The 20,692-nt window shown below is 36.7% G+C and overlaps 1 protein-coding gene across 7 annotated transcripts in view; it reads left to right on the forward strand.

Moving 5' to 3' along the window:
- Positions 1 to 20,692, forward strand: part of LOC136764593 (receptor-type tyrosine-protein phosphatase mu) — a 224,168-nt gene that overhangs the window by 89,543 nt on the left and 113,933 nt on the right. For all 7 annotated transcript variants that reach the window (XM_066718779.1, XM_066718788.1, XM_066718797.1 and 4 more), the window contains exons 4-7: positions 1,737 to 1,815; positions 4,795 to 4,910; positions 6,004 to 6,178; positions 10,879 to 11,172. In XM_066718779.1, coding sequence (XP_066574876.1) covers positions 1,737 to 1,815; positions 4,795 to 4,910; positions 6,004 to 6,178; positions 10,879 to 11,172 — 664 coding nt within the window. The remainder of the gene's footprint in view (positions 1 to 1,736; positions 1,816 to 4,794; positions 4,911 to 6,003; positions 6,179 to 10,878; positions 11,173 to 20,692) is intronic.

Below are 20,692 nucleotides of genomic sequence, written 5' to 3' on the forward strand. Positions count from 1 at the left end.
TTCTACATGTATTATGTTGTTGACACAGATTATCCCTGTTTTGCATTGGTTTTAAAAAGACAGCAGAAAAAACAAACCTTCGCCTGTTAGTCACCTTCCTGATAGGACTGCATGATGGTAAAGGAAGCTATGATTAATACATTTTGTCTGTACAGATATGTGGTCAATAAGTTTTGTTTGCTTCTGTATTGACTGTAACTGACTATATAATCATCTAATACAATTTGTTGTTGGAGTAAATGAGGTAAAACATCCCCTCATATTCTAAGAGGATTTTACTCAGACTGAAACATTTGACCGTGTGTGTGTGTGTGTGTGTGTGTGTGTGTGTGTGTGTGTAAAAATATACACAATGATTGAGGTTCAGTTTCTGCTGACCTTCTTTCCCTCCTTGAGTGAGCAGGTCTTGTACTCCTCATGAAGGAAGGGAGGATCATGGTTCTGGAGCACATGACAGCTTCCCTGTTTCCTGTTAGGCAGTTTGGCTGATGTAAAGCATGTACTGTGGCTGGCAGCCAAAATATGTCTCAGGAGGATACAAGCTCCAACTTTTTAACCAGTTGTTTCCTGACTGATAAGCCTGCCAAATATTTGCAGAAGAATAAGGTCATTATGTGGGAAGTGATTTGCTTTGGTCGTCAGTGGAAATGGGTCAGTATCTTTTTGTTTGTGTTTTTTTAGGAGTCAGTGTTGCAGATGTTTTGTCAGGTGCAGCAGTTTAACAAATTACAATTTCCCTAAAGGAAGGGGTTTCTCTCCTCATCACTTTTAAAGAGATGTTCAGTATAACGTATAATAAAGTCAAACTAAATATTGTAAACTTTTTTTTTAACTGAATATTCATAGTTTTTTTTTTTTAAGACCTGTCTAACTATCTACCATCAACAGTGTCCATATTCTGTTGTAATACACAAATATAGTGTTAGACCATTTTGGGTTTAATCTAAAGTAGCTTCATTTTACACTGTCAAAAACCTGACCAGACTTTTTAAAAAGTGACTTTATACAACACTCATTCACACTGACTTTGAATGCCAGGAATATGCTGGGATCGACATGCATGTGGATTCAGGAGAGGAGACATGGACTGATATTCTGGACATATTTGTAAAAGTTCAATAATTTCCCTGTTTTGCTGATTTCCTTCCATTGTGTTTACTGGGCTCTGGTTCAGTTCATACTCAGGACCAAGGCTCTTGAAAAGAACAATTAGTCGGGAGGAAACACAAACAATGACACTGATTGGTTACACCAATTAGCTAACGTACTGCGTCACAACAACGCAAAGAGCCATTCGCCATCCGGTGTAGACCCTTTCGCACAGACCTTTCCAGCAACAAATTGCCACAACAAAAAGTGCAACGGATTCTGTGTGAATGGGGCTATTGTCAGTTAGATTTATTCAGCGTAAGTCATTCATATACAATAATGCTGCTACTGTACATTGGTCAACTTACATGGTGCTTTCTGCAGCTTGTTGGTCTCGTTTCCACTGCCACAGTTTTAGTCATCGTTCACCTGTTCCAAGCACGGCCCTCATATTATTGTGTTTTGTAGCTTATCTGCTGTTGAAATGCCTTTACAATAAAGCAGTCAGATGCAGTTAGCTCTGAATGCATTGATTACATTTATTTGCAGACTTTTTGAAATGGCAGAGAAGAACAGAATGCTTAAAGAAATGCACATATTTTGTACTTATCATAAGGGCTGATGATACTTTAATTTTCTCTTTCCAGATTGTGTTTGAAGTGGTGACCTCTGGACAGCATGGACTCCTGGCCATCAAAGACGTAGTACTACAGGGCCATGAATGCAGTAAGTTTTAACATTCAGGAGGTCCAACATAGCCAACATGGGTCAGCTAAGGGCATAGTAGCCTCTAAGCTGACAATTTCCCATATTTTTTTTCCACTTTGTCAGCTCTTAGTCTCACTTGAGGTACTGTATGGTACTATAAACCAATAAACTGTAGTAAACACTTGCATGTAGTGGTGGACAAGTTTAAAGAAGTTACTTTAGTTTTTTGCTTTCACGTTAGTTTTAACAGATATACAGTGAAATGCAAAACTGCTGAGTTGGTTCAATGTCTTCCAAGAGCAAATAAGGATCTGTTGCATGCACAGAGGACATATAATGAGCTGACAAAATAAGTCTCATAGTTTGTTTCTGCATTCTTACTGCCTTATTTATTCATAGCACTTAATTTTGACACAAGCCAGGCAGTGCAGTGTTAAAAGCAGTGGTGAGGTTGACAGATGTTTCTGCCTTACAACGGTAATAAACAGAATAACTTGTTTTATTGTTCCCTGCACGACTGTATCCAGAACGTCTTACCAGTCTAAATCATGTTCTTACCTTCGATTTGAAAAATGCTCGTTTCTCTTCAGGGAAATATTACTTGCGTTTGAATTGATCATCAACAACTTGATAACACTTCATTACATTTAAGGATCTAATTGCCCTTCACAGTATTGCCTGTACTAACTGTTTAATACGAACTACAGCATGTTCCAGGATCAAAAGAACAAATATAAATAAAAATTAAAAAAGATGAATTGGTAGAGCTGAAACCCTCCCAAGTTGTTTGAAAACGTGCTTGTATACTGCGTATTGTACACGTACACAGTATTCGACTCTTAACATCGCTGAATGTAAGCAATCAACAAAGCACTGTCTACTATTTTGAGATCACAACAATCACATTATATTGCAGGGGATGGCTTTAATACATATTCTGGGTTCCCTCAAGTAAGTGCTTACTGAAATATGTAGCCTGTGGTTACAGGAATGAGAACAAGGATCAGATCATTATGAGTAGTAATAAAAAATAGTCTATTATAGGACAGGCTTTAACAGTCTATACCTTCATATGTAGACGTTGTCTTGGGTATCGGAATCAAGGTCAGGGTGGCCTGGTTTTACATGAGATATGGCATCTAATTAGGAGCACATTTGTAGAACTACTTTCCATAATTTGATTAGCATGGACTTTTATCCGAAGCAGTCATTTCACCTTCCATTATAAATGCATATTGACCTAGATTGAAGTGCTGCTTTGTTGTTGGTTCAGCTGCTTTTTTAAAGCCCATATCTTGGGGAAAAAAAAAAAAAAAAAAACTTGTGCTATTAGGAATGTACATAAGTATTTCACGATGAAATAATAATTAGTAGAGGTCATATGGGTAGGATAGCTATAGAGTACAGTGGATAAAATCTTCAGGTACAATGTATATTGTAGAATGTTATATAGACCACTTAATTTGAGGTGTAAAATGTATGCCACTTTCATTGTATTTGCCGTTGTATTTGTGGAGTACAACTTCACTGCCAACGTCATCATCTCTGAGCGTCCTGAAGGGATCAAAACTCTTGCATTTCTTTGTTTTTAAACTCTTCCTTGTACATGGCTTCTCAATTAGTCAGAAAGTGAACTATAACCATTACCCAATGAAAGAACTGTCGCATGATTTTAAAAGAAAATAATACTGGAACAGAAAAAATATTATTCGTATTGCTGAAGATTAATTATAAGACATGAATTAAATGCATCCATTATAGTGTATATTAACCATCTATCAAAGTTTAGATACATCTACCAGCTCCACACAGTGCCTGACGGTTTGTGTTGTATACTGCTGATTTATGTATCTGTACTCTGTGTTTTTATAATGGTACTCATCCAACAAAAACACCCCCAACTTTCTGCTGAATACAATTTATGTTCTATATTAAAATATATTTAGTTTTCAAAATATGGCAAATTACTTGTACATGTTTTGGATACTACTTTTGCCTCAAATGTTTAGACAGGGTTCAGTCATATTAGATGATTCAGACAGTTTTCTATTTGACAGCACTACGATATTAATGACAGTTGTCTGTTTGTCTTTGTTCTGTTGTGTAGATATACATGCATACAGGGCCGATATATGTGTGTTTAGAATACCTATTGTGTTAAAGTTAGGTTTGTAGTTTATAAATTGAACTGTCTACAAACCAAAAAAAAAATATGAAAATTTGAAAACAAAAACACAGTTAGACAATGTAAATTTTAAAACAGTACAACCCCATGAAAGCTGACAATTTCAGTTTAGCCATGTGCTGTGACCTGAAAAACTGTATAAGGAATGCTCGATATTGGATATCACAGGGTACAGGGTGTTCTGTAGTTGAAGGGATATGTGAATGGATTCCAGGGCAAATCAGCTTAAAGCACAACAATGGCAAGTGCAAATGACCAGAATCTCATTCAGTGTCAGCACAAAGTTAGTTTTAGTCCTGTTCATAACTTTGCATGGGCCACATATGACTGCTACATTCTGAGCCCTGAAAAGTAGCTGTATACACAGGAAATGGCTGTGATTCCACTGTCCTTGACTTTTAACATTTCTAAGTAAAGGAGGCTGCCAAGTGTTGTGGTTTTATTGTGACTTGTGACCTGGGCTCCCGTAGGAAGGGCTTTGACCTTGGACAACTCTGCAATTATTATTGAAGAATGCATGGTTTAAGCATTCTGGTGTTAAACATTAAATATTATATTTGAACATTTTTCTAATTATTAGTCATTTATTTATTTTTGTAAAGCTGAAATACATATATATTAATTTGTGAATACTCCCTAAGCATTTTAGTATACATCTGACAGCTCTGTGCAATTCTACATTTTCCAATTTCAAATTGCTGTGTATCACTAAGCAGTTATGCATTGTTGACATTATTAAATAGGCTAATTTTACATTCATATAATAGTTTGTTTTGTTTTCTTTCTCATACATTTCCATCTCTGTTTTCTAGTAAATACTCCACACTTCCTGCATATAAAGGGAGTGGAAGTCAATGCTGGACAGTCAGCCACATTTCAGTGCAATGTAAATGGACAACCCAAGGACAGCTACCACCTCTGGTTGCAGGTAATGTGATTCTTCTAGAAAACTACTAGAACATTTTTAAAAGCTGAGAAAATATGTACAGAAAGAATCCTGCTCTGATCTTAGATAATAATATTTTCTTATTTCTTATTATAGATGTCCAATTAATCTGTAACACTTTGGATAATTGACTATAGAATTCATTAAAGAAACGATTTGTATTTCTGTATGGCATGCTTTATAAACAAAAAGTGTACTGGAAACCTGGAATTAGCCAGACTTCGCTCATGGTGAATGACAAGAACTGTGTTGTAATCTATACTGCTTTGCCATACATGTATACTGAGGTTAAGCTTCATATCTTTTAATTAGACCATTCTCTGAGAAAACTAAAGACAAAGCAACAAAGCAAACAAACCGGTGGATTGAGCCTTAGCTTCAACTAATAAGCATACTGTCAAACCTATGATCATCACAAGCATACAGTTAAAAAGGTCATTGGTGGGATAGTTTGTCACTTTTGCAAACATGTCCTCATTAGTGCCTGAGATAAAATGCAAACATTAAGTTAAATCCCTCGATGACAGTAATGAAGAAATATTTATAATTAACAAATGTTTCCCATCTGCCTTCTCACTCACATCACAGCTGTGAAGAATCCAGGTTATGAGAAAAATAAACTAATCATTATATAGTAACAGAAACTGTTATTCTCCTACGTCCGATGAAACATGCAATGAAAAAGATTTACTATACAGTTGTATTGAAGGTTTCCGCACCCTTCATTTGAAATGTTTATTCGGTTTGGAAACCATTTCCTCCATGAAAAGGCAAATAAAAACTAACCAAATTCTGACTGAGAAACCCCCATCTGTTTTCAACTGTTCTACCTTTATAATCTGTGTTTCTACCCTTTTAAAGCATAGTCCACATATGTGCATGTTGCTGTAAAAGCAAGTTGCCTCTCTTAATGAGTTATAATGTTTCTGATCTCTCAGGATCTACCGAAGTGGGCTGAAGGCAAAGAACATTACTTTAGCCTAATGAGCCTCATCATAATATTAAACTTTTAAACTATTGTTTACATTGTTGCCTATTAATGAATTCTAAACAAAAGTATTTATTTTCCTCACAGGGAATCAGTGGCCGGGAAGCTCCGATGAAGGAGGCAAAACCTGTGAACCAGCGCCGTTTTGCCGCTATATTTAATGTGGATAACACAACCAAGGAAGATTCTGGAAGATTCCGTTGCATTATTCACTCAGACAAAGGAGTGGGGGTGTCAAATTATGGTGAACTGACTGTAAAACGTAAGTACAGATCTGTAAAATCCCTTTCATAAAAAGCTAGACAACATAATTGCCATTTAAAACCATATTGTCATCTTTTCCTCCTGTGTGATGATAAGAAGGCAGCACTGATACAGTTCATTACAAAATCTCCTTTCTGAAGTAGAACAAGGTTGTACCCTAAAAATCTCAGTTCATGATGTAGATGACAACAGGCATCACTGTTGGATCAGCGTTTCAGCTGCCCCACTGTTGCATCTTAACCGAGGAAAGAAAAACACAATTATACCTGTACATCTTTATATACAGACGTGCTCAAATTTGTTGGTACCCCTCTACAAAAAATGAAGAATGTACAATTTCCTCTGAAATAACTTGAAACTGACAAACGTAATTGGCATCCACCATTGTTTATTTCATATTTAATAGGAATCAGACTTTGCTTTTGATTTTGTTTTTCAACATAATATTGTAAATAATAAAACAAAAATGGACAAAAATGATGGGACCCTCAACTTTATATTTTGTTGCACAACCTTTAGAGGCAATCACTGCAATCTGTGTCTCTCAGTGACACTTCTGCACCTGTTAACAGGTAGTTTGGCCCACTCTTCCTGAGCAAACTGCTCCAGCGGTCTCAGGTTTGATGGGTGCTTCTCCAGACTGCAAGAGATGTTCTTGTAGCCTTTACTTTTACCATGCTCATCTATTAATGTCTTTCTGATCTCCTCAGACAACTCTCTCCTTTGCTTTCTCTGCTCCATGTTCAGTGTGACGCACACAATGATACCAAACAGCACAGTGACTACTTTCCTCCATTTAAATAGGCTGAATGACTGATTACAAGATTGGAGATGTGTGATACTAATTAAACTAATTAGTTGGGAATATCACTTTAATCCAATTATTTATTATCTTTTCTAAGGGGTACCAACAAATGTGTTCAGGCCATTTTAGAATATCTTTGTAGAATGAGTAATAATTCATCTCAGTTCACAGTTTCTTTGCTTTATTCTATGACATACCAAAGGCATGCAAGTATAGATGATGCAATAGCTTTTAATTTCATCACTTTTCAGGAGGACTGAAGCATTATTTCAATGAGCTGTACATTTGAGCATGTCTGTATGTGAAGAGCGAAGCATTGTTTTAGTCTTGGAAACCTTACCTGCTTCAGTGTCGTTTGTGAGCCGAGGCAATGCACTAAAGATTAGCCTGCCTGTGGCCTGGGTTATACTGTAGGCTGTGTTTTGTCTTGGCAGTTTCACGTGATTGATAGGTGTAATCCTGTACTGCCAGATTGAGGTCTGTCAGTCACGCCAAGACCGCAGAGTACTTCTCGAGACACTTTATAGTTTCAATAAGCTCCCCATGCATCCTTAGTAAGGTCCATAAAGATAGTTCAATCATGTATTACAAACCTGTCCTTAGAAAGGATTTTTATCTTGCACATCAAAACCGTGTGATATTCAATCTGCAGTGAGAGTTGAGCTGCTAAGGAGGACAGTGTCTTTTGCCTCAGTGTACTCTTATGCATGAATTTAAAAAACTTTAAGAGGGTTAGCCTATATTTTGAAATGTAATAATTGGAATATATTTTAAGTATACTGAATTCCTTTTATCCAGCTAAATTAGTTTTTTTTTTTTTTTTAATTATTATTATTTATTAAATATTAATTTCAGAGACAAATTATAATCTTTGCAGCTGTCCAAGTACTTTCATACAATCTAATTGCAATTTACTCAAATTACCAGTTAGTCACAATGTTTGCAGTGGATGCCATGCCTGATGGAGCCGTCCAAGGTTATAAATCCCTTTTGCATCGATGGTGTGTTGGAGTAATTATGATAATCCCAGTGGCCTGTGCTGTGGTTTTCACGAGTGTGCCTGCAGGTTATGAAAAGTGACCTTAACCTTTTGTTGCAAGTAAGGCACATATAAATCATTCACACAAGGTGCTTTTTATTGCTTTTATAGGGAAGAGATCTACTTAGTCATGCATTAAGTCATTAACATGCACAAAGCAGAAGCAATAAAATAACACACTTTTTTTTTTTTGCTAGATTATGATTGATGCATATTAACCCTTTACATGTCATTATGAGAATGTAACCTTTTCTTTTTTTTTCTCCACATAAGAAATAATATTCTGTGTGAGAATTGCCTGAACAATTAGAATTTTTACCAAATGCTTTTTCATTTTGTCTGTACACAGAGGATTTGGATAAGAATCTGAATACATTTTAGGATTTGTAACAGCCTGCCAAACAGATTAACCTTATTTTTCCATGTCTGTAAAAATAGGCTTAGTAGACGAGTGATAATTAAGCACTTGTGTATTAATATACAACTCTAATAGTAGCCATCTTTTCAGCTATAAGGTCCCAAATACAAGTGAAATCCACAGGACTTCTACAGAATTGTTTCATATCCTGAAAACATTCAAGCATGATGCTACAGGGTCAGGTCAGCATCTAATAAAACTATGTAAATTTAGGAAAAAACTAAATAGTATAAACCCAAACTATTTGTCAAAGACAGACACATGCTCAGAGTGACGACTTGTGGGTGATGCTGGCAGGTGCAGTAGTAGGCTGTGTGGCAGCTGCCCTCCCTCAGAGACAGGGTGCTGGGCAGCTGACTGCATACTTTAACATTTTTATATTTGTACTTCAAGGTCAAATGACGGTACAAATAGCTACTATCTTGCAGGTTCTCATGCGTTGCTATTATATCCCACGTTACATTAAGTTGTTGTTTTGAAGGTTTTATAATAAAATGTCTGTCCCAAGAACTTGCAGTACTCACAACACAAGTTTAGCTTTAAATGTACCAAAACAAAAGACTGCAGACATAGTGAAAAATATTCTCTGAACAGTTTAAATGTAGAAAATAAATGGTCAATATCACTATACATTTCACAGGCTTGTCACAAACTGAGATGAATGCAGTGACCTTCGTTACCTCATCATGTTATGTCCCTTCAGCTAAAACAAGAAAACAAAGTATTGATCAGGTCCTTCCAAAAGCTATTGAAGGAACAGATGCTTTTTGTTCAGAAGCAGGTGACAGAGATGATACAAGACTGAACAGAGCCAGTGACTTGTCAAACCATCTGATACATCTTTACAAGTCTTCTTTTAAGTCTGTCAGCTGATGAAATTGAAATGTCACTTTATCTCAAGTTAATTCCGGGCGAGTCATTTCAGATTGGCCCATTATTGGGACAATATTCATCTTTTCATTGTACTAGCTGGTGTTTTAGCCCCCATAGAAGAAAGGAGATCAGTGCGGTACAAACAGACTGGGCCTCCCGTTTGGTGTCCCTAATGTATGTGGTGTTTGGTTATGAAGTTTTGTAAAGATTAGTTGAACAGACTAACAGAATGTGTTTGTCTGCAGAGTTGGCAGATTATGCCAGTCAAACCACTTAACTAGTTCATAGGAGGTGAAGTTTGATGTTGCACTGTGGAAGCTGGGATTACACAGGAGTTTGGGAGCCTTTAAATAAGGGTAAAGGAGGGCAGCCATCTGTACACAAAATGACGTAGGTGTTTTGTCCTTGTTAAGGAACAGTGATTCTTAAGAAATTATTGCTGTCTTAACACAATTTGATTATTTTCTTTATGGGCTTAAATGTAATACTATTAGTCAGTATTATGTGTACTTCGGAGTTGTATGTTGTGTTGTATTTTATCGTTTAATATTACCAAACCTTGGAAGCATGCTGAAGCTAAAAGGCCAACCAAGTGCTTTCAAATGCTGAAGTAATGGCATTTTAATAGGAAAAAGACCTGGATAGATCTGGAATGGTATTTTAATTAAAAAAAAATGGAATACCATACATCTTTGAGGAAGTGGGATTACCCACATTGTATACTGTTGATCCCCTGGTTGATGGAAGAATTGTAGATTTGGTGGAAAGCTGGGGTGAAGCCTATAGATTAATCTGTTTTTTAGACCCATAGGGAAACTGCATTAGGATAATCTGAATGGAGCTGAAAGCAAACATAGGATGCTGAAGTTTTTTTTTTTTTTCCCCAATTATTGACATTCTTAATTACAATTAGCAAAAATTGGGATGTGCTCAGTTACCATTTTTGGAAACATTTAAAAATGTCTTGCTTAGATACCATTATAATTGTCATTCTTTAATGCCAAAGTATCTAACTCTGAAGAGTCACTAAGCCCATTTATTTTACTATACAATACTAAAACAGTAATACATTGAATGGTGTACTATAGATATAAGTTTTATACACCTATAGTTTTCTATTAACATTCTATAAATGGGTCACAGGAGAAATAGAGCAAGACCTTTTTGGGTGAAAATGAGTACATTCACATCAATTTAAAACTGTTGTAAGCCCTTGCACCTCTTGATTACACCCTGAGTTTGCATTTCATAATTTCATACAGGATCCTCACAGCACTAGCCTGCATAGGAAACCTTGCCACATATCTCTAATATTGCCTTTTTATATGCAAAAGGTTAAAACCAAAAGTAACGGACACTGAGGACAAAGTAATCAAATCAACTTTTTGAAGTGAATTTCGGACACATTGCATTGGATTTTCATTGCATGCATACATCTCTTATTGCCTATATTAATGTTACCATTTTGAGTATTTATCTGAAACATATCTATGCCAGTAGGAACACCATTGTAGGGCTATGCATTTTCAAAAATTGATAACGCCATGTTTGTTTGCTTTTCAGAACCTCCAGTTCCCATTGCCCCACCTCAGCTCACAGCGGTTGGTGCCACATACCTGTGGATCCAACTCAATGCCAACTCCATCAATGGGGACGGGCCCATCATCGAGAGGGAGGTGGAATACCGCACACTGTCTGGAAGCCTTATCGACATCCAGCCAGTAGACAAGACGACGCATAAAATAGGACATCTGGATCCAGACACAGAGTATGAAATCAGTGTTCTGCTCACAAGACCTTTAGATGGAGGTACTGGTGCCCCTGGACCTCCCCTTAGAGCCAGGACAAAGTGTGCAGGTGAGTTCTATCCTTATTAACCACATAGTATTACACCCAACTCTTTGAAGATTCATGGTCTATACAGACAGTGATCTTTCCCATCTTGAAAACAAATATCGGTTATACATTAGCATGATCATTTTAGTGGGAATGGTTTTTATACAACTTACAAGAACCAAACACATGCATGTGCACTGTCATCACAGAAAGTATGTTTAGCTTACTTGTGTGTGCGAGAGTTGGGGTTGAATGGAGCATTCTTCGTTGCTGACGTGGGTTTTTGGAGGAATACCGATAGACTGAGATTCTGAGCACTGAAATTCTTAGTTGTGAATACTTGCAATGGCCCACTGTTAAAAATTCCCCCCAGAAAAAGGATGTATGTTCAAATGCTATGATAGAGGAGTGAAGTGTCTGATTTAAACTGGGCATTGGGACCAATATACCTGCTCATTTCACAAGTCTGTTTTATTAATAGCTGTGCACAGGGCCTTAGATGGTAGCTTGTATTTGAACAGTTGTACCTCAAAATGCATATTAATCCATTATGCTACACTTGGGGCCTATGATCGGAATAGGTCTATGATGCCTCTAAAACAGTGACAGTTGATTATAAGGGACTACATAATTCACATGACTGAATTCTATTTCGAGAACGAAACAAATGGAAACCTATCCATTATCAGCTGTATTTTAATGTCCCGAACAGGGCTTTTTAGAAAATGTGAAGTGCGTAATCTTTAATTTAAAGCTACTCTAACATTACATTAATTCATTAATGTTGGAATTTTATTGCATAAAATTAAGTAGTGCTTATTTAGTAGAAAATAAGGCAGCACCTGATATGACGTAGAGAAAACATTCAGTGGGGAAAATACATCTTTCTAACAGCATGGAGAACCATTATTATTATTAAATATCTAGTGTAGCTGCATTCTTATGGAAGGAGGGTTGTAAGACCCCTGGGCTACAGACAAACAGCATACAATTATCACAGTAATTAAACAGGTGCAATGACTCTTCTTTTAAATGACTGCTGTTATTAGTTCTAAGGAATGCCATTGAGGATAAAAGCATTTTACTCCTACACAACCTAATTGCTTTGCCATTAGTTTATCTGCATCTTCTAACCCTTCCAGCTAGTCATTAGCATGTCACATGGCAGAAAGCAACCAATAACCAGGCAGCTCCAGTATCCGCTGACAAGAATGTAATATTAAATATGATTTAATGGGGCCCTTTCAGTTTCTATTTCCTTATCTGTCCACTGCTTACATTAGTTCCTATTTACACTGCATAATGTGAAGGCTAAAATAACTGTGAAATCGAAAACACCATCTAAATAAACAATTATTTTTTCCAAGAGAATTAACACTAATATTAATGGCTTGTCTCCGAAAATGTGAAATTTTCATATACTATTCTGTCGGAATAACGGATCTAATTTAGGACTCTGTGTTTAATTTCCCCCCTTATTTAATTCTGGGCCGCTCTGTTTTACTCAAGATTATAAAATCTGTTTGAAAATAAATCAAACAATTAACATACATGCATACATGCATGCATACAAACCTACACAAAGAACCTCTGTACCAAACACATTAAGGCATCCCTGACTAGCTTCTCCATGTGTTGCTGTGTTATGGAGCAATGAGATTAGTAAACTGTAGCACATGAAAATCTGCTATTGTGCACTGGTAAAAATGTTTTTTACAGAATGGTTAACAATCATTCTTCTTGATGGATTTGGAAGGCACTCGGATAAACAGCATGAGCCACAGTACCCAACATCCTCACATTATGTGAAGTGCATTCATTCCTGCTGTATAACTGTCCATCACTGATCTTTTATGCTTGTTATTTCAAAAAAAAAAAAAAAAAAACATTCTTTAGTGAAAATAAAAATGAAAAAATGTCTAGATTTAAGTTAAAAGGTACTACACACAGATAATGGGTGTTGAACATCAGAAATAAACACATTCATTGGTGATCTCTTGATTCTTTGTTTGTCAATCTAGTGCAGTAATATTGAATGTGATGCTACGTTTCTTCAGCCTCTACAGTTTCCCCTAGGCTGAATCACTCTTCAACAAAGTCTAGAATATATTATGGATAAATAAGTAGAGTTTAATAAACAATATTGATTCAACTTCACGAATCACTGAATAACATTGTTTCAGAGTAAGGCGACTCACGCTCAGAACATGCTAAATGTGCCCAGACGTGTTGTTCTATCTCGGTAGTCTATTTGACCATCTGCGGTGATGGCAGGTGGAGGATGTGAAGTAGCCAGTGGGAACGTGTCTAGGCCTGCCCTGGCCTCCCACTAAGATCTCACTTAGAAACACACTTACAACTCGGCATGCTCCAACTTGCATAGCGGCTCATTTTCACTGCCCCTTAAACCTTCATTGTACAGATTGCATTTCAGGGAGTACTTTCACTGCCTCCTATTCTAACAAAATCTCAAGGATGCTTTGTTGTAAGTGTTGTAAATTTACCACCTATTTGATTCTAAATGTATGATATTACACGCGAGTCATTAGTGGGAAGGATCTACCTTATTTGAAACCTGGTAATTGCTGAATTAGTAATAGTGATAATTATTCTCAAGCCATATTAGGGTAAATATTTGTCTGAGGTGTGGATATCCAATTATAATACAATTTATTATAACTGTAGGTGGCCACATTTTCATGTTTGCTGCCTGCTGTGCTGTGCTGTGCATTGTGGCATCAAAAAAACGTGGTGCCATTAAGTGAACTGAGTGAGACTATTCAGCTGTTGCTACTTAATTTTGAACTGATATGTCTGTGCAAATGGCCAGCTTTCCCCTAGATTATCTGTTTTACATAGACTCGGAGTTCGGTGCGATAAGGAGTGCATTATATTTCACAGAACTAAAGCTGTTTTGTGACAGTTTTAGCACATGTAATTTTTCCATTATAAACAGTACTTCATGACACATAATTATAGATTTTAGTATTTTGTCTTTAGGAACTGTTCCTTGATACAGTGAAATGCTTACTTTTGCAGCTGGACAGATTGTCCAAGCTGGTTGAGATGTTCAGTGTTTAAGCATAACCTGCTTATAGCTTGTGCAGATTGTAAAATCTTTGTTGGGCTGCTAATACCACTCATTCAAATTTCAGACTGTAAAAACTTTAAAATTATGCTACAGCAGCAAATTACACAATTAATGATGATAACCTTCTTCTCAATAGATCTTTTCACTATTGTTTCAACATTGGATGAATAGCTGCCTTTATTGCTAACTTAGCTTAATAAATGACAGAAGTAAGTACCATGGTAAATTATGAAATTGTGAATTATATTCAGCCATTATATCTGCCAAACCACTGGCTGCCTACATTTCCCGTTCATGGCTGTACCAGAGACTGCTGTTCTTTGTAAATGACCTCTGTATTTGGTATTTGGTAAGCTACAAATTTGAATTTAGTAAAGGAAAGGAAAGCCAGAATGAGTGACATATTTTCCTCATCTCCATGGCAACTGCCACAGCTTCCTCTGACTAATAACCAGTGACACGGAGGTCACAAGTCTCATGTTATTCCTACCCAGAATTAATATCTCCAAATCCATCATGCCCGTAACTGTGTCCTATCCTTCCAAGGCCATCCTGTGCTTGCATGTACCTTTAATACACATTGCCACCAAGCCTATACCGAAGCTCATCAATCAGAATGCTCTCAAGAGGTGAGAGAGAATGCTTCGCAGACACTCATTTTAGCAATTAATGACTTGACTTATGAATAGAAAACCTTTGTGTACTTAATTCTGAATAACAAGATTTTGTCACAGAGAATCATGGTGTGGGTTTCGTTGACCGTGTTCAGCAGCACATTGATTAATTCAATAAGAAACACACATTAACGTGAGATAATGATGTGCATTTGAGACACTGAATTGAAAGGAATTAATTTGCTTTGTATCACAGAGCACAGGTAGAAGAATTAATTGTGCTGGAATATTGTGTGATAATTTTAGAAGCACATAAAACGGCGCACACTGCCAAGAACAAGCAGTGTAGGAATGTTACCCATTACATTAAAGCAGGTGCACTTGAAATGAAAGAAAAAGTCATAGTCCAAAAAATAATTCAAAAATATGTGAAGGTATTTATGTATCCGTATAACTGATTACAATCAGTATAAATATATATGCCAAGACTTATTAGACCAGGGATCTCAAATGAGGGCCACATGAATGTCTTCTGACTTTTGTTTCAGCTAAGCTCCCAGTAACTCAGTTGGTCTGATTAGCTGATTAACATTATTCATTTAATAATTCTCTACAGGCTGCAAATGATGTTACAGGTAGTGGCACTCTAAATCAAAAGTCTTTTAAACCATGAACTGCAAACCTGTAAATAATGGTATGTTTGTCTAATTGATACAATAACTCTTAATTAAGTAATGGGGGCTCCAGTTGGAACAAAATGCAGGGGGGCTCTTTGGCATTCCAGAAACTGAATTTGAGACTCCTGTGTGAGGAAGATTGAAATACACTATTAATACAGGCTAAGCAAATACCTTAGAAGATATTCTTAAAATAATGTCTTACCAAACTAATTCATGTGAAATCAGCATTGTTTTTTATTTTTTCTGATTCTTGCAGATCTTTTTCAACATATTTAGCTCAATCCTTTCTCTTTCTTCTTGACTCCTAAAAAAAACATAAGAAATATTCATTATAACTAATGACAGACAGAAGTAGTCACATTAAATTTTTAAAGCATAAAAATCCTGCTCTGGTCCTTTTAATATATATATATATTCCAAGCACTGAAGACATTTGAAGTAGTGCTCTGCACAAACTGACAAACCAGTTGAGAAGGGAGATGTGGGAACTGGGCTCTTGTAGATCTACAAAACAGCATTTGTTAATTTAAAATGGGTTTTTATCTCGGCATTCTGTTAGATTAATTATTAATTTTACGTCTGAAATGTTTTAATAAAATTTTACAATACAGCTGTGCAGAACTTAAAGCACATTAACATTTGGTTAATCAAAGCACTGATTCACAACCTGTTACGTTTGAATCATGAGTCTTAAACCCCATTCACACTGAAATCATTTGCAGTCAATTTGGCTGCATTTTGTTGCTGGCAAGGTCTGTGTGAATGGGTTATTGCCGGCAAATTGTTGACGGCAGTTTTCCGGCAAGGTTCCTAGTCTAATTGCCGGCAATTTGCTGGCAACGGGTCTGTTTGAATGGAGCAGTAAAATGATTGCTGGCAAATCACACGTCATGTCCTTGTGAGGTCGACAAAGTGCGTCAGCTGCAAAATGATTTAAAAATGACTCGCTCACACGTTGCATCTTTAGAGAAAATTGTACGCTCTGATGTATTAACTTTAATTTGCATTATATTAAAATTAGATAACAAGAAATGTGCAGTTCGCTTTCTTTATGAAAAAGAACAGAGACCCTCCTGTGTCACATTCAACTTTTCCAATTGAACCAAACGGACCTTTCGTTACATACAATGTAATGTTGTGCTTTTTTCCCCTAATTTTTTTCAGTAGATTTAACTTTGCTGCAGTGTGTCAAGACCCCACACAATGCCTCTCGTCACACAACCATGAACCGACAGTTGAGTCTCATACTGGGTTCACTGATTCAAATGATCTTTGAATGCTTGGTGCAGTGACCACACCGCAAAAACACACAACCATACAACCTGACGAACTGGTCATAGCGCGAAACACACCAAGATTGACGTAACATTAGTCTTTCTGAATAGTTTTTTTTCTTGGTAGTGAGTCCGAACTGAACCGACACCCTGGTTAGAACCAATAGCCTAGTAAACGCAATGGAAGGAAACTGACAAAACAGGGAAATGAACTTGTACAAACATGTCCAGAGTGTCAGTCCGGGTCTCCTCTCCCGAATCCACAGGCTTCTGTAGCGTCTCATTCCCCTAGCTACAGCGCTCTTACTGGCAATCTCTGTTTTCTGTGTGAATGCATCCTTGCCAGCAATTTTCCAGCATTCAAAGCCAGTGTGAATGGGGGGGCAACAGGAAAAAAGCAGGCCGATTTTCAAAATATATAGGCTAGGAACCTAGCCCAATACAGTGAATAACACATGAAGTATAAAAAATGGAAAATAAACATTTGTATTCAGCAGGTCACAGCTGTTAGCCATGGTTCATATAACCTTGTTGTTTTTAATAGTGGTTCTGTATATATTTACTAATAATATTGCAACACTGAATTCAACTGTATATTTGTATTCTCAGCTGTTCCGACTTCTAGTTGTTGCACCAATCGTCAGTTATTTCTGTGACTTTTGTTTTTTACTTCTGTACTGTCTGTGTTAGCACTTGAACATGGTTAAAATTGAACTTCTGTCAAGTGCTGACATTCTCATTTACTCTGATAAAACGTGCCTCGTGTGCAATGCTTTGGAACTAATGGTAATATAAAAACAGTTAAGATTTTTTTTCTAACAATGAAGAAATCAGTTTCATATCAGCATATGTCCCTAAAATGATGTCAGCCTATTCTGTATTATAATGCGTTTCATATCAAGTATTCACCATTCAAAGGCATATCTCTTGTTGCTGTTGCTGCTGCTGCTGCTGCTGTTGGTGGTGGTTTTCATCAGACCTGATGGTGCTGCAGTGTAAACAATTCAAGACTTTAAAATGAGATTGGTACTACAAAGGACAAGATTACATGTCACAGTAAAGATTAAAAGTTTTCCTGGAGGTGTACACTGAGTAATACCTTACGTGGCAAATCAATGTTGGCAACTTTTGGGTTTCTACTAGTTATCATCTAAATATGAACCTTTGAAGCAATTTTTTAATTATATTTTTATTCATTTTTTCCTTGACTTGAACCTGCTAAAAGGGCAAGAAAAGACTCAGTGTTTTTAAACAATGGTATTTAAAGTCCCTTACGCAGCTATTACGGGAGTTTCTGGAACCTGTTTATCTTAACACAATGGATTTGATCCAGGGAGAGATGTCGTTCATTCCCCTCCAGGGTTTTCATGGCGGCACACGTTCTCCCTTTTCTGTACTGTGTAAAAGTCACATCTGTTCCAATGTCAAGTAAATCAAGAGACGAACAGGTGGACATATTAGACATATTTAGTTTCATGGACGTGAGCTGTTTGATGAATCCAAAGCAGTTTTCTTTATTATTCCTACGTACATTTTTTTTTCTTCTTCTTCTCTGGAACTGCAATCTGAAATCACTTTTCCCACAAATGAGTTCTCATCCAATATTTTCACTTTATTTTGTTAATCTCAGCTGAACTTCACTATCTAGAATCCTTACATCCCCTCCTCATAGAGTTCCCCCTACCTTGAAATCATTTACTCTGCGTTTGACAGGAAAATAATTTCATGTGTGCTTTTCTCCAAGGTTACAAGGCACTCCTAGCTCAGAAACAGAGCAGGCTGCCGAATAGTCTAGGGTTATACCTTTTCTCCTCAAAAACGTACAAATTGATTGACTGTTTATTTCCTCAAACGTGAATCATGACCGATGTAGCTGCATAACTAATGAACTGGGCAACTGCAATGTAATGAGATTATAGGGAAACCATATGAAATACCGATGCAATAGTAGAAGCCAGAAACAATCAGAAAAGGGGATGAGAAACTGTGACAATGGTCAGGGAAGGGAGCTGAAAGGCAGTATGTCCTCTGTTTGAATTCTAGCCTATTGAGTAACCTGCTAGCACCCTTGGGCATTTCTCCTTGCTTCAGTCATCCCAACAGTCAAATTAAATGGAAGTATGATCCCTCTGGAAATTAAAACCTAAATCTCAGATAGGCTATATGGGAAAGATATTTATTGAAAGTCACCTTGAATGTGACATTTTTCTTCAATCAAAATCTTTTTTGATGTGTTTCTTTGTGTGATATTATATGTTGTACATATAACAGCTTGCCAAAATTTGTGCATCTCGTGCAATTTAAAATAGTGTAGCTTTGGCTGTGTGCTTTGGGTCATTGTCATGCTGAAAAGTGAATTCCTGTCCTAGTTTCAGCTTTCTTGCAGAGGGCAGCAAGTTTTCCTCACGGACGTTTCTGTACTTTGCACCATTAATGTCCCCTTCTTTCTATAGGTGCTTTATATATAATATATATATACACACACTTGAGTTAATTTCAATTAGCATATTTTTAAATTCTAATGTCACACATTCCCAATTGTTATTTTCTTTCCTCATTAAGAAAAGTTGTATTAATAAGTGCCATTATCTATAGTGACATCATTCTGTACATGAACTCACGCTTATTACAAAGGTCTGTAAAGTTAGTAAGAACAGAATACAGGACTAATGTGCATTTGTGTGCACTGAGCTAAGAACTAGCTGGGGATTCCTGTCAAAGACTGCTGTACTGTGAAAAAACGAGTGTCATGAGAAGGGACCAGTCACCCTACACATGGCATTAACAGAATGTATTGCTGGGAATCCATAGAAATTTGTCAATTACAGACAGTCATTCATATGCTCTATTAGTCAAGTGTTGCTGGTGAATAGGGAGAGAAAAAATTGACTTGCTTGTCGCTGTCCATCACATTTCATTTTCGCAAGTTTGGTGAAGTTTCATCCGTAAAAGTTGTCTTGATCACCCCACTGAGCCAAACAGATTGCCTCCTTTCAATAAATTCATGTTACACATGTTTGTTCGAACAGCTGCTGCTGGCCCTATCGGAGCAACAAAGGGCATCAAATTCATACACAAGACTGAATGTATTGTGGCGCTCCTGCTACACTGACCCCAATCACTGCCTTGAGGGAATAGTCTACTGCTGACAGATAGCACATTGCTAGACAAATGAAAAATTGCTGTTTGCTGCTTCTGTCTTTTCTTCCCTTTCTTTCTCTCTATCCATTTCATTTAATACCCATGTGGTAGCAAAGATTACGCTGGTGACTGGGCTATTCGATTGGCCTATTGGAAGTGATTCCCTTCATCTAGGAAGATGTATAGATTGTATTCTGTGGTCTGCAGCTATTCAAGCCTGTTATTTTTTAGAAAAGAATACCCTTCTGTTTCTAAGACTAGCAGCTGAGAAATAGTTTGTGTAAAAAGTCATATTTAGAATGGTAATGCTTGCAAGATGAGTCTTATAAATCCAATGAGATAAAGGTCTACCTAGAGTTATAAAGGCTGTATTTTTTTCTGTAGTTCAAAAAATCGGTATTCCAATAATATTTTGTGTACATACATAAAATAGAATATATTTTCAAAGCTGAATCTTAGATTTCATGTGGTGTTAGCAGTTACCCAGAACTTACCACTTGTCTGTAAAATATACTTCTACAATATAATATTCTTTATTAAGCTGACCATAGGTGGTCATATCCTTAAACGTTTAATCAATGCATTTTGACCTCCTGAGCTTGTAATACAAAGTAAGAAATTGGTTTCCTGTTAAGTCGGTTAGCTGTTAATTGGAGATCAAGTCCAGACTATGCATCTTACTTCTTGTTGAAACAATTGTGACCACAGTCATGTTACTAACATAGAAGCCACTTTCTAACT

This window comes from Amia ocellicauda, chromosome 2 (genome assembly GCF_036373705.1).
Source record: "Amia ocellicauda isolate fAmiCal2 chromosome 2, fAmiCal2.hap1, whole genome shotgun sequence".
Classification (NCBI taxonomy): domain Eukaryota; kingdom Metazoa; phylum Chordata; class Actinopteri; order Amiiformes; family Amiidae; genus Amia; species Amia ocellicauda.